General features: G+C 44.3%; 1 protein-coding gene across 3 annotated transcripts in view; it reads right to left on the reverse strand.

The window, feature by feature from the left end:
• LOC116970996 (tyrosine-protein kinase transmembrane receptor ROR2-like) overlaps positions 1–13,946 on the reverse strand; it is a 63,409-nt gene that overhangs the window by 21,701 nt on the left and 27,762 nt on the right. Inside the window, exons 6-8 of one of the 3 annotated variants that reach the window (XM_033017758.1) lie at positions 12,495–12,569; positions 9,892–9,966; positions 7,928–8,005 (exon numbers count right to left, since the gene is read on the reverse strand). In XM_033017758.1, the coding sequence (XP_032873649.1) occupies positions 7,928–8,005; positions 9,892–9,966; positions 12,495–12,569 (228 nt within the window). The remainder of the gene's footprint in view (positions 1–7,927; positions 8,006–9,891; positions 9,967–12,494; positions 12,570–13,946) is intronic. The other 2 variants (XM_033017759.1, XM_033017760.1) reach the window with 2 other exon arrangements.

The following is a 13,946-nucleotide window of genomic DNA, read 5'->3' on the forward strand; positions in this document are numbered from 1 at the left end:
CGGTGTGGTATTGGGTTGACGCCGGGTTTGGCAGGGTGAACTCTTGTGATATGGTTTATTTAGAGTGGTAAGAAGGTCCAGGCCACATGGGATGCTGTCCTTCACCAGAAAGGCGCACGTGCGGTGGTACTGGCGATCACGGACTTGGTCCAGCAGCTCTGCCCTGGTCTGGAAGGAGGTGTAGCATTCTCAGGCTTCACCCTTGCCTCGAGAGGAGGCGCTAGCTGTCTCAGGTTTATTTATTTATAGGTGATTAGTAGTGGATCTGTAATAGTGTCTGAGGGACCCAACAGCAAGCTAAAAACTATAGAACTGAAACAGAAGTAATCCAGCCTAAATTATGCAAGAAGAATTGGGCGGAGGATCCTACAGATACCTTGGCAGTGTCTAATTCATAACTGCACGACGCTGATCTAATTGCACCAAGTGCACAAAAGTTATCTTCCAAAAAGCATTGCGCAGGGAATGACCTTATTTGATCTAATATCTTGGATATACTCGGGATTTAGCTGCACAATTACAATGTTGGATTTAAAAAAAAACTAGCTTAATGTTCTACATCATTTCTCAATTATTATTGTTACAGGAATTGTGCAAGTTTCAGTCAACTAAAGATATTAGCGCAGATTTAATCCTATGTTTTTTGTTGCTAGTAATATGGATACTGATGAAGTTGAAGTTGTTAACCATCTCTGCAGCAACTCTTGATGAGGACAGGGTTGTGTTCACCCCCCTCTTCCTTAGGGCAATGTGTTTTCTCTTGTGTAGGAAGGAACTGCAGATTATGGTATATATTGAAGATATAAAGCTTTTATTTTTTAAAAAAGCTTTAATTCAATCGATGAATAATTCCATCATTTTTAAGCTATAAAATAGCTTTTCCTACCTCCGGTTTCCCCCCTCTACTTTCAGTCTAAATAATGGTTTCAACCCAAAAATTCACCTGTTCCTTTTCTCCAGAGATGCTGCCTGTCCCGCTGAATTGCTCCAGTACTTTGTGTCGATACGCGTTCTCTCATTAAAGGATAGATGCTCTTCTGATACCATGAGACAAGGTTCCTGGTCTCTTTCATGTACTCAAGTCTCACCACTTTTGTTGATCCGACCAACATCAGTGAATCAATCAAAAGATCAAGTTGGCATACTTGACTGAGCACACAATCTAGAGGATGATCATTCATTTCATATGTGATAGGAACATTAGGCCATTCGGCCCATCAAATCTATTCTGCCATTCAGTCATGGCTGATCTATCTCTCCCACTTAACCCCATTCTCCTGCCTTCTCTCCATAACCCCTGACACCCATACTAATCAAGAATCTATCTATCTCTGCCTTAAAAATATCCATTGACTTGGCCTCCACAGCCTTCTGTGGCAGTGAATTCCACAGATTCTCCACCCTCTGACTAAAGGAATTCCTCCTCATCTCCTTCCTAAAGGAACGCCATTTATTTCTGGGACTATGACCTCTGGTCCTAGACTCTCCCACGAGTGGAAACATCTTCTCCACATCCACTCTACCCAGGCCTTTGTTGAGGATCAGGGTGGATGAAATAATATGATCAGTTCTAACTGTCTGAATTTTGCCAGTCAGGATATCCAGAAACCAGCTACAAATGGAGGCCCCAAGAGTAAGGTCCAGAAGTTTAAATATATGCTTAGTCAGTGTGAAGGCTGATATAGATGTTCTTATTGTCATGGTGATCCAATTGAATGATCTGCAAGAGAGATGGTGTCATCCATAGAACTATTTTTAGTGTACTCAAATTGCAAGGTGACTAGATTGTCTTGAAATCCGTCATAGGTGAGGGCTCCTACTAGTCTTTCAAAGCACTTTATTACAGTCAGTGTTAGAGTTACTGGGTGATAGTCATTGAGACACGTCTCTTTACTTTTAGTTTACCTTAACGATACAGTGCGGAAACATGCCCTTCGGCCCACCGAGTTCGCGCCAACCAGCGATCCCCACACATTAACACTATCCTACGCACACAAGGGACAATTTACACTTATTCCAAACCAATTAACCTACAAACCTGTATGTCTTTGGAGTGTGAGAGGAAACCGAAGATCTCAGAGAAAACCCATGCGGACACGGGGAGAACCTACAAACTCCGTACAGACAGCACCCGTAGTCGGGATCGAACCCAGGTCTCTGGCACGGCAACACTGTAGGACAGCAACTCTACCGCTGCGCCACCGTGCTGCCCATCTTGGGGATTGGGATGATGGAGGTTTCCTTGAAGCAGAGGAGACGGTAGATTGCTAAATCACAAAAGATTGAAGACGTCAGGAAAGATTGTGGTCAGTTGATTGGTGCAAGATTTCAGAACCTGTCCAGGAACTCCATCTAGGCCAGCTGTTGTTGAAGAGTTTACCCTCGTGAATGCAGATTTAAACTTCTGCCATGTATGTGGGGGATGAGATGCACACTTTGGAACTTTATTTACCGATTCAAAGTCGGTGTAAAGGGCGTTGAGCTTATCCAGTGGAGACGTGTTGAGGCCAGAGATCAACGGCAATTTTACCTTGTAGCTATGATTTTTTTCAGACTCACTGACCCACAGTCCCCTGGCATCCACTTGATTGAATTAAGTCTCCAGTTTGTTTTGAAATTCTCTCTTGGCATCCCCGTTAGCCTTGTGGAGATAATACTTCATAACGAGTATTCTTCCTTTGTACATGGTCATCCTTCTTGAATGCGTCGTGTCTGGACTTTAGCAGAGTGAAGCTCCCTGTTCATGCAAGGTTTCCGGTTGGGATAAGCCTCAAATTGTCTTTGTCAGCATATAGTGTCAATGTGTTTCTTGATTAAAACAGTGATGACTGAGTACACATCATCAGGCTGGATGATGTGGTCTTGAATATGTTCCAGTCCACTAGCTTAAGACAGTCCTGAAATTGGCCCATAGCCTCCTCAAACCACTGCTGTATTACCCTCATCACTTATGGCTCTCACTTCAATCACCGTAAGCTCGTCAGAGCACCATCAACAGATGACCGGACTTTCCATGATAAGGCGAATGGCTCGAACTATGGGCATTCTTGACATAACCAACCACAGTGCTAACACCAATGCATGGGGCAAGAGACATGCTACTTGGAATTTGGGATGTACATTTGTGAAGTTAGTTTGGATGGAGTAGGGTTTGCTGTCTCAAGAGCATTAATGCCAGAGCGTAATATTTCCAGTGCCATTTTGCCATTGACGGGGGAGGCGGGTGGTATATGTAGACTGTTGACAAGACAGTAGAGGTGAATTTCCTTGGGAGGAAAATTGATGGCCTTTTATGAACAGATACGCAAATTCAGGGTAGCAGAATTGACCCAAGATTGTCACATCAGTGCACCACGAAACACTGACCAAAAGCAGGCATGACCTCCATTCTCTTTGCTAGAGAATTTGGCAACGTTGATCACAATCAATAGTGAAACCCTCAGGTTGTATAGCAGGGTCAGGCAGGGTGAGCCAGGTTTCAGTGAAACAAAGAACACTGATTGCGCTTTGAATTTCATCAAGCTATTTACATTTCTTCTAGAGTGACTGAACATTAGCTGGATGTATGCTGTGGGGTGGGGGGTGAAAGTCCCACTATTTCAGTTATACCTCGTGTTTCCCCTCCCTGACTGGCCTGCTTTCATGGTTAGTTTGTCCTATCATCTGTGTTGGTAGTCAAAAATGCTGGAGAAACTCAGCGGGTGAGGCAGCATCTACGGAGCGAAGGAAATAGGCAACGTTTTGGGCCGAAACATTGCCTATTTCCTCCGCCCCATAGATGCTGCCTCACCTGCTGAGTTTCTCCAGCATTTTTATCTACTTTTGATTTTCAAGCATCTGCAGTTCCTTCTTAAACATCTGTGTTGGTAGAGTCAGGTCCAAGAAGGAACGTCTGGTAGTTCCAAAAGCTGAATTAATTTAAGAGTGACTGACAGGATACTTACAGTGCTGGGTTTAATGACTTTCTTAGCGCTGGATAGATTATAAGAAGAAAAAAATTGAAAAGTTTTAACTATTTCAAGAGTACCTACATGTACTCTCCAGCACTATCTTAAATTAATATTAAGAAATCTTTGATATACTAACATCTTCCTCATAAAATTATCACAAGGTCCTGGATGAAATGTGGCCAATCCTGATCGTAGAATATGGTGAGCTACTAGTATCAGAAATGGTTTAATTCGATCAAAAATCTGACCAGCAGATTGGACGTGTCGGAAATGCTCAATGGCCAACTTGCACAGTTGTTTATGACTGCATGTTGTTTCCTTATGATTGTTGCCTATTAAATGGGGACAATGGAAATGAAACGCTAATACAAAAAAAATTACAATTTATGAATCTTGTATGTCAAATAGAGCAGATATTAATTCACTTTGACATGGTCCTAACTATAGTACGACATTTAGAATATCCTATGTCTTTTCCCTGACCATACAAATAATGGTCTGTGGAGCTCATGCAATGCAAACTGCTTATATCAATTTTTAAAATTAGTGTACAACCAGCCCGAATTTGTTGTACAAACCTCCGTCTTGTCTCCTTGTCTCTCCCTACCCTTCCCCACTAAACCACACTGAATTTATAATTTACCTCATCTAACGTGGGTGCATTGTTTATTATTAGAGCCAGGATGTTGAGGCACTAAAAATCTCTGAAATAGGCAGGCAAAAAGGCATAATGAAATTACAAAAAAGGCATCAAAATGACAATTATTGACCAAAAAAAGGCATAAAAAGTCATGTATTTCCAACACCAAAATATGGTTTATCATGATAATATATACTACATTAAATGACCAAAGTTGCCTGGTTGCACCTAATTACTAGCATTTTTTTCAAATTATCTGGTGTTAAACTATGCCGTCTGTCAGACAGAATATGCTTCAGTTGTGAAAAACTTATTTCTACCTCAGCTGAGGTCACTGGTGCGTACCCGAAACAAGCTAGACTCTATATTCATGTCGATATCTTGTGCATTACAACTACCTTTGAGAATTTTAGCTATGTTTTGTATTTCTTCAAGATCTTTGTTAGCTAAAATCAATCTCTCACATTTTCTTTGTATGTCTTTACCTCCATCGCCAGGAATTTTACGAATATCGTCAGTTACTTTGTTGAAAACCTGCAAGTTATTCACTAATGTTTTGCTATGTTTCTCAAGGGAAGCAATAGCTTGTAGAAAGTTTGCAAAATTGGAAGCAATAAACACAAGATCGCGGTGGAGGGACTTTTTCTGATGATTTCACTGACGATCCTGACTGCAGCAGATTCTTCTTCTTCAAAACAGTTGACGATTTATTTTATCTTTTCAAAATTTGCAGCATAGTAGAGTACAGCAGAGAGCCATGTACCCCACCTAGTCAAAATGGGCTGAGGAGGTAGCGGAATCTCAGGTGCCATTACCTTGAACAACTGCACACGTGACGGTGCTTTGAGGAAGATTTTCTTGACATTGGAATCTAGGCGATCCACATTTGGAAACAAGCTATGTATGTGCTTGGCAATTCTATGGAGTCCGTGAGCTAAGCATGTCAAATGCAACATTTTTGGGAATGAAACTAAGAGCACGAGCAGGTTTTTTTCATGTACGGAGCTGCATCAGTCACAAACAGAAGAACACTCTCGTGTTTTATACCTTCTGGCCAAAGTTCAGCATGTGAACATGTAAACAATTGAGCAATAGTTGAGCAGTTTGACTTCTCCAATACTTCCAATGTCAACAAATACTCCTTTGATGGTTGACCTGCCTCCAATGTACCGATGACCACATTGGCAACATATCTCCCCACAGCAACGGTTGTCTCGTCTATTGAGATCCATTTTTGGTGCATGCAACTTCATCTCTAATTTTCTGCACACCAATGTTGAAGTTGCTGTCAACATAATTTTCCCTAATGATGACTCACTCGGTATATGTTCCTCTGTGTATTTCTCTAAAAAATCTCTGAGAGATTTATTTTCCAATTTCCACAGTGGAATTCCAGCATCAATGAATACCTTGCACAAATCACTCGAAAACTTACTACTGGAGCAAGCAGTAAATGTAGTAGGAGACAAGCTTGGGTATTTTGCTTGTGTAGTTCTACATCCCAGTGGTATCAACATTGACTTCTCTAATTTTAGACAATAGACAATCGGTGCAGGATTAGGCCATTCGGCCCTTCGAGCCAGCACCACCATTCAATGTGATCATGGCTGATTATCCCCAATCAGTAACCCATTCCTGCCTTCTCACAATATCCCCTGACTCCGCTATCTTTAAGAGCCCTGTCTAGCTCACTCTTGAAAGTATCCAAAGAACCGGCCTCCACCGCCCTCTGAGGCCGAGAATTCCACAGACTCACAACTCTCTGTGAGAAAAAGTGTTTCCTCAAAAGCCCTTTAGATAGCCCTTGTCTTCTCCCTCCTCCCCTCCCCTTCCCAGCTCCAGTCCTACTGTCTCCGCCTCTTCCTCTCTTTTTCCAGCTCCCCCCACATCATATGGGTGTTAGACCAGTGGCTCTAACACCCATAGCAATGAAGTGTTTTGAGCGACTGGTTATGCAGCACATCAAAAAGAGTCTACCTGCCGACCTAGACCCACTGCAGTTCGCCTACAGAGCCAACCGATCCACAGAGGACGCAGTCTCAACAACACTGAACCTCGTACTGTCACACCTTGATCGGAAAAATACTTATGCCAGGATCCTTTTCATAGACTTCAGCTCTGCGTTTAACACAATCATTCCGCAGCAGCTGGTGGAGAAGTTGGAGCTATTGGGGGTTGATGCTGGCACATGTAACTGGGTCCTGAACTTTCTATCACAACGGCAGCAGACAGTCAGGGTGGGCAGTAGGACATCAAAAACCATAGCCGTGAGCACTGGCTCGCCCCAAGGCTGTGTCCTAAGCCCCCTGCTGTTTAGTCTGCTTACACACGACTGTACTGCTAGACTCAATAACAACTTCATCAACAAGTTCGCTGATGACACAACAGTGGTGGGTCTCATCAGTGACAATGATGAGTCGGCGTACAGGATGGAGGTGGAGCTGCTCACAGGATGGTGCAAATCCCACAACCTCATTCTCAACGTGGGAAAAACTAAGGAGATGGTGGTTGACTTCAGGAGGGCGGGAAAACAACACCATACACCTCTGCACATCGATGGAGCTGATGTGGAAAGGGTCAGCAGCGTGACGTTCCTAGGACTCCACCTGTCAGATGACCTGATGTCCACAACCAACACCACAGCACTGGTCAAGAGAGCCCAGCAGCGACTACACCCTCTCCGAAGACTACGTAAAGCAGGTCTCCCCACTACACATCTACGAACTTTTTATAGGGGGACAATCGAGAGCACATTAACCAACGGCATCACTTCCTGGTTCGGGAGCTGAAAGGCGTACGAACGGCACCAACTTGACAGGGTCTCAACCTGAAATGTTGCCTATTCGTTCTCTCCATAGATGCTGCCTCACCCGCTGAGTTTCTCCAGCATTTTTTGTCTACCTTCGATTTTTTTTCAGCATCTGTAGTTCTTTCTTAAATAGATCTTGGAGAAGACTGAACCAGCGGGCAGCGGCACGAACAAATGAACGACCGACGGTGGCGCCCCCGGTTTCACCCCGGTGGTGGAAATTTTCTAGTAAGTTATACTATGTTAACGTTAATAATAACAACATTAATATTAACGTGTTAACATAGAAAACGTCATTGTAATCACGGTACAACTAGAGAAAATAGCACAACCTTTTAGCAAAACGGCAAAAAAAGGCTGATTTAGGCACTTGATCGTGAAAAAGGCATTATCTTGGTGAAATCATCAAAAAAAAGGCATGAAAAGGCACATGGCATTAATGGCAAAATCCTGGCTCTATTGATTACAAATGAAATGTGTTAAATGATCATTTTCTGACTTTAGCTAGAACAAGAACAGAAGACATACTTTCAGCTCTAGTTGGCGGACTTTGCATGCCTCCTCCAGATTCATTAGAGTCAGATTGATCAAGTTCGGGAAATTCATCTGAAAGCAAAATTGTAGTCTATAATTGAAGACTTACATAAAATCAACAAAAATATTAAACTATTATCAGTGAGTCAGCAAGCAAAGAATATTAAGAAAGGGCACAGATGGAGATTGGAGACATCACCTCCTACCCTGAACAGGATTCAGTCAATCCAACCAACCTCAAGATCATGATTCAACTTGGATGTGCTGAACGGCTTGGTCGATATTCACCATCACAACAGGTTCAAAGGTCAGAGCTATTTGGCTTTGACATGATTAAAATCCACACCATACCAAGTAATAGGGTTGAATCAATGTGGGGATTGTCACGCAAATGTACAAAAAAGAATTGTACAAATGCAATAACCAATTTTTTTCTTATATGATGGCAGTGCAAAAAATATGATCAGAATGCAAATACATTCAAAAGAAACTTAGACAGTGTGACAGCATTCTGTCCCTTGGGGACCGCTCTGAACTTCATCACTGGCTGACAGGCCAGGAGAGGCCAGGTAACAGCTGGGTCCAATCAGCTGCTGTTGGATGGCTACTTGAACCTTGTCAGCCTCCTCCCCATAAAACCCACGCATTATCTAGGGAGGGAGGGAAGGAAGGAAAAATAGGGGAACTATTGCAGATCCACTAATAATCACCTATTCTGACCAAGTTGCTTAATGGAGCTAATCCCACTTATCTATGCCTGGCCAAACTTTTCCTATCCATGTACATGTTGTGGTATCGGGTTGACGCCGGGTTTGAAATTGACCACACCGACACTTGCAGTAGGATGAACTCTTGTGATATGTTTCATTTACAATGGTAAGAAAGTCCAGGACCGCACGGGGGCGCTGGCCCATGCCATAGAGGCGCATGGTCCCAGCGGTCCCTGATTGCTCTTTTAAATTCTTCAAGCTATTTAAATTTCTTCTCGAGTGACTGAACATTAGCTAAATGTATGCTGCAGGATGGGGTGGGGTGGGATGGAGGGGTGCGGTGGTGGTGGAGAAGGGGGGGTGAAAGTCCCATTATTTCAGTTATACCTCTTGTTTCCCCTCCCTGACATCCTGCTTCCATGGTTTGTTTGGCCTAGCAGCTGTGCTGGTACTATCATATTCAAGGAAAAGTCTGGTAGTTCCAAATCCTGAATTGATTTGGGAGTGACTGAAAGGAGACTTACATTGCTGGGTTTAATGATTTTCTTAGCACTGGAATGGATAGATTATAAGATATGAAACGATTGTGGAAGACAGTTATAACTATTTCAGGATCACCTATATGTACCCTCCAAGCCATCTTAAATTAATATTAAGAAATCTTTTAGTTACACTAATATCTTCCTCATAAAATGATTATAAGGTCCTGAATGAAACGTGGCCAATGCTGGTCGTAGAACTTGCAATAAGGTGAACTCTTGTGATATGTTTTATTTACAATGGTAAGAAAGCCCAGGACCACATGGGGGTGTTAGTTTAGAAATGGTTTAATTTAATCAAAACTCTGACCAGCATATTGGACATGTTGGAAAAATTACCGTTTATGGATTTTTATATGTCAATTAATGCAGATATTAATTCACCTACATGGTGCTATATATAGCATGACATTCAGAATATCATGAACATTATATGCGATTGCTGGGTCTAGTTTTCTTCAACCATACAAATAAAGGACTGTGGAGCTCATGCAATGCAAACTGCTTATATCGATTTTTAAAGTGAAGACCAGCCAGACTTTGTTGTACAAACCACCATCTTGCCTCCTCATCTCTCCCTACCCTTCCCCACCAAAACAACACTGAATTTACAACTTACTTCACATAACAAGTGTGTACACTTTTTACCACAAAAAAGTGTTGAACGGGCATTTTTTGATTTTAGCTAGAACAAGAGCAGGAGACTTACTTTTAGCTCCAGGTGGCGGACTTTGCAGGCCTCCAGAGTCATTAGAGTCATATTGATCTAGTTGGGGATATTCATCTGAAAACAAAATTGTCGGTTATAATTGAAGACTTACATAAAATCAACAAAAATATTAAACTATTATCAGTGGCGTAGATAGCAAAGAATATTAAGAAAGGGCACATAGAAGGAGTTTAGAGACATCACCTCCTACCCTGAACAAGATTCAGTCAATCCAACCAACCTCAAGATTATGATTCCACTTGGATATGATGAACGGCTTGGTTGATATTCACCGGTTCAAAGGTCAGAGCTATTTGGCTTTGACATGATTAAAATCCACACCTTACCAAGTAGTAAGAATGAATCATTGCAGGGTTTGTCACCCAAACGTACAAAAAAAAAGTTTTTCCTTATATGACAACAGTACAAAACAAAATGTGGCCAGAATACATTCAAAAGAAACTCCGTCCCTTAGAGACCGCACTGATCACTATCACTGGCTGACAGGCCGGGAGAGGCCAATCCCAGCATCACTGGTAACAGCTGGGTCCAATCAGCTGCTATTGGTTGGTTATTTGAACCGTGTCCACCTATCACTATATAACTAAAAGTCTTCGTCCTTTTTGTGCCGACGATGTGCCCACGATGTGTCAATCTGGTTTTCCTATCTTCTTCCAAACGCTAAGCCACAGCCTTCCTATTTTCACACATCCTACTCACATTTTTCCCGTTGTGGCGATAAACATATTCCCGTCGCATTCCCACCTATATATACAAAGTTATTCATCCTTGAAATTTTAAAAACAGCCACAAAAACTCACCCATTTCGGAAAAGAAAATCGGAGTGACATCACAATGCACTCGCAAGGCTGGATGGGACACTCCGGGAGGGAGGGGCACTCCAGCGCTCACGGTGAATGAGGAGTGGCGGCGGCTGCCGGCGCCCGATGTCCGCCCAGTACCTGGTGGAGAGGGTGGTGCTTCGGGCCAGCCCGGGGACTGGGCCTGGGCTGGCACCGAGCCTGGTGCTGAAGCTGGAGTGAAGACCGAGCCCGGGGCTTGGGATTGGGCCGTGACCGGGGCCGAGAAAGAAGCATGCTGCCTGGTCTGGAACCAAGGACGAGCCTGGGTCCGGGGTCAGGGATGAGCACGGAGATGAAGTCGGGGCCTGCACTGGAGCCCAGGCGGTGGCTGAGCTGACGGCTGGAGTCTACAGCCAGGGCCGGGCCGAATACGAAAACCAGGCCGAGTTGTAGGTCCTGGCGCTGCTCTACGGCCTGGGTGGGTGTTGGGGCAGGGAATGGGAGTGAGGGGAGGAGGATGAGGGAAATGAGGAGGCAGGAGATGACATGGGGAATGGGGTGGTAGGAGGAGTTGGGGGGGGGGGGGGGAGTGTGAAGGAGGAAGATTGGGAGGGTGGAGGAGGGAGATGGAGTGGGGATTGGGGTGGAAAGGGGAAAGATCCTGGGGAGATGAGGAGGGAGTGTGGGGGGATTGAGGGAGAGGAGGGGGTAGGGAGGGTAGTTGCCATGTATACACTCCCTCTCTCACCCCCACCCTCTCTACCCTCCCTCCCTCTCTCTACCCCGCCCTCTCCCTCCCTATCTACCCTCCCACCCTCTCTACCCCCCTCCCTCTCTACCCTCTCCCTCCCTCTCCCCTCTCTACCCTCCCTCTCCCCCACTCTCTCTCCCTCTACCCTCCTTCCTCTCTCTCTCTCTCTCTCTACCCCCTCCCCCTCCCTCTATACCCCCCTCCGCCTCTACCCTCCTCCCCCTCCCTCTCTGCCCCCTCTCCCTTTCTACCCCCCTCCCTCTTTAGGGATTGAAGAGGAAAGGCGTTGTGTCTCCACTTGGTCTAGTTGCCCATAAAGCCCACGCATTCTAGAGGGACGGAGGGAGGAATGTAAGAAAAAAAAGGGAGGGAACTATTATAGATCCAAGACTAATCACCTAATCTGACCAAATTGCTTAATGTAGCTAGTCTCACTTATCTATGCCTGGCCATTATCCCTCCAAACCTTTCCTATCCATGTACCGGTTGTGGCATTGGGTTGACGCCGGGTTTGGCATTGACCACACCGACACTTGCAATAGGGTGAACTCTTGTGATATGTTTTATTTACAATGGTAAGAAAGCCCAGGACCACATGGGGGTGTTAGTTTAGAAATGGTTTAATTTGATCAAAACTCTGACCAGCATATTGGACATGTTGGAAAAATTACCATTTATGGATTTTGTATGTCAAATAATGCAGATATTAATTCACCTACATGGTGCTATATATAGTACGACATTCAGAACATCATGAAGATGTAAAACATTATATGCGATTGCTGGGTCTAGTTTTCTTCAACCATACAAATAAAGGACTGTGGAGCTCATGCAATGCAAACTGCTTATATCGATTTTTAAAGTGAAGACCAGCCAGACTTTGTTGTACAAACCACCATCTTGCCTCCTCAGCTCTCCCTACCCTTCCCCACCAAAACAACACTGAATTTACAACTTACTTCACATAACAAGTGTGTACACTGTTTACTACAAAAAAGTGTTGAACGGTCATTTTTTGATTTTAGCTAGAACAAGAGCAGTAGACTTACTTTTAGCTCCAGGTGGCGGACTTTGCAGACCTCCAGAGTCATTAGAGTCATATTGATCTAGTTGGGGATATTCATCTGAAAACAAAATTGTCGGTTATAATTGAAGACTTAAATAAAATCAACAAAAATATTAAACTATTATCAGTGGCTTAGATAGCAAAGAATATTAAGAAAGGGCACATAGAAGGAGTTTGGAGACATCACCTCCTACTCTGAACAAGATTCAGTCAATCCAACCAACCTCAAGATTATGATTCCACTTGGATGTGATGAACGACTTGGTTGATATTCACCATAACAACATGTTCAAAGGTCAGAGCTATTTGGCTTTGACGATTAAAATCCACACCTTACCAAGTAGTAAGAATGAATCATTGCAGGGATTGTCACTCAAACGTACAAAAAAAATGTTTTTCCTTATATGTCAACAGTACAAAACAAAATGTGGCCAGAATACATTCAAAATAAACTTAGACTCCGTCCCTTAGAGACCGCACTGATCACTATCACTGGCTGACAGGCCGGGAGAGGCCAATCCCAGCATCACTGGTAACAGCTGGGTCCAATCAGCTGCTATTGGTTGGTTATTTGAACCGTGTCCACCTATCACTATATAACTAAAAGTCTTCGTCCTGTTTGTGCCCACGATGTGCCCATGATGTGTCAATCTGGTTTTCCTATCTTCTGGGGTAGGGAGGGTAGGGTAGGGAGGGTAGTTGCCATGTCTACACTCCCTCTCTCACCCCTACCCTCTCTTCCCCTCTCCCTCCCTATCTACCCTCACTCCCACCCTCTCTACCCCCCTCCCTCTCTATCCCCTCCCTCTCTACCCTCTCCCTCTATCCTCTCTACCCTCCCTCCCCCCCACTCTCTCTCCCTCTACCCTCCTCCCTCTCTCTCTCTCTCTCTCTCTCTCTCTCTCTACCCCCTGCCTCTCTACCCCCTCCCCCTCCCTCTATTCTCCCCTCCCACTTTACCCCCCTCCCCCTCTACCCTCTCCCTTTCTGCCCCCCTCCCTCTCTACCCCCTCCCACTCTGCCCACCTCCCTCTCTGCCCCCCTCCCTCTCTGCCCCCCTCCCTCTTTAGGGATTGAAGAGGAAAGGCATTGTGTCTGCACTTGGTCTAGTTGCCCATAAAGCCCACGCATTCTAGAGGGACGGAGGGAGGAATGTAAGAAAAAAAAAGGGAGGGAACTATTATAGATCCAAGACTAATCACCTAATCTGACCAAATTGCTTAATGTAGCTAGTCCCACTTATCAATGCCTGGCCCATATCCCTCCAAACCTTTCCTATCCATGTACCGGTTGTGGGGTTGGGTTGACGCCGGGTTTGGCATTGACCACACCGACACTTGCAGTAGGGTGAACTCTTGTGATATGTTTTATTTACAATGGTAAGAAAGCCCAGGACCACATGGGGGTGCTGAACCTCGCCATGAAGATGCATGTG

Source organism: Amblyraja radiata, chromosome 3 (genome assembly GCF_010909765.2).
Source record: "Amblyraja radiata isolate CabotCenter1 chromosome 3, sAmbRad1.1.pri, whole genome shotgun sequence".
Lineage (NCBI taxonomy): Eukaryota > Metazoa > Chordata > Chondrichthyes > Rajiformes > Rajidae > Amblyraja > Amblyraja radiata.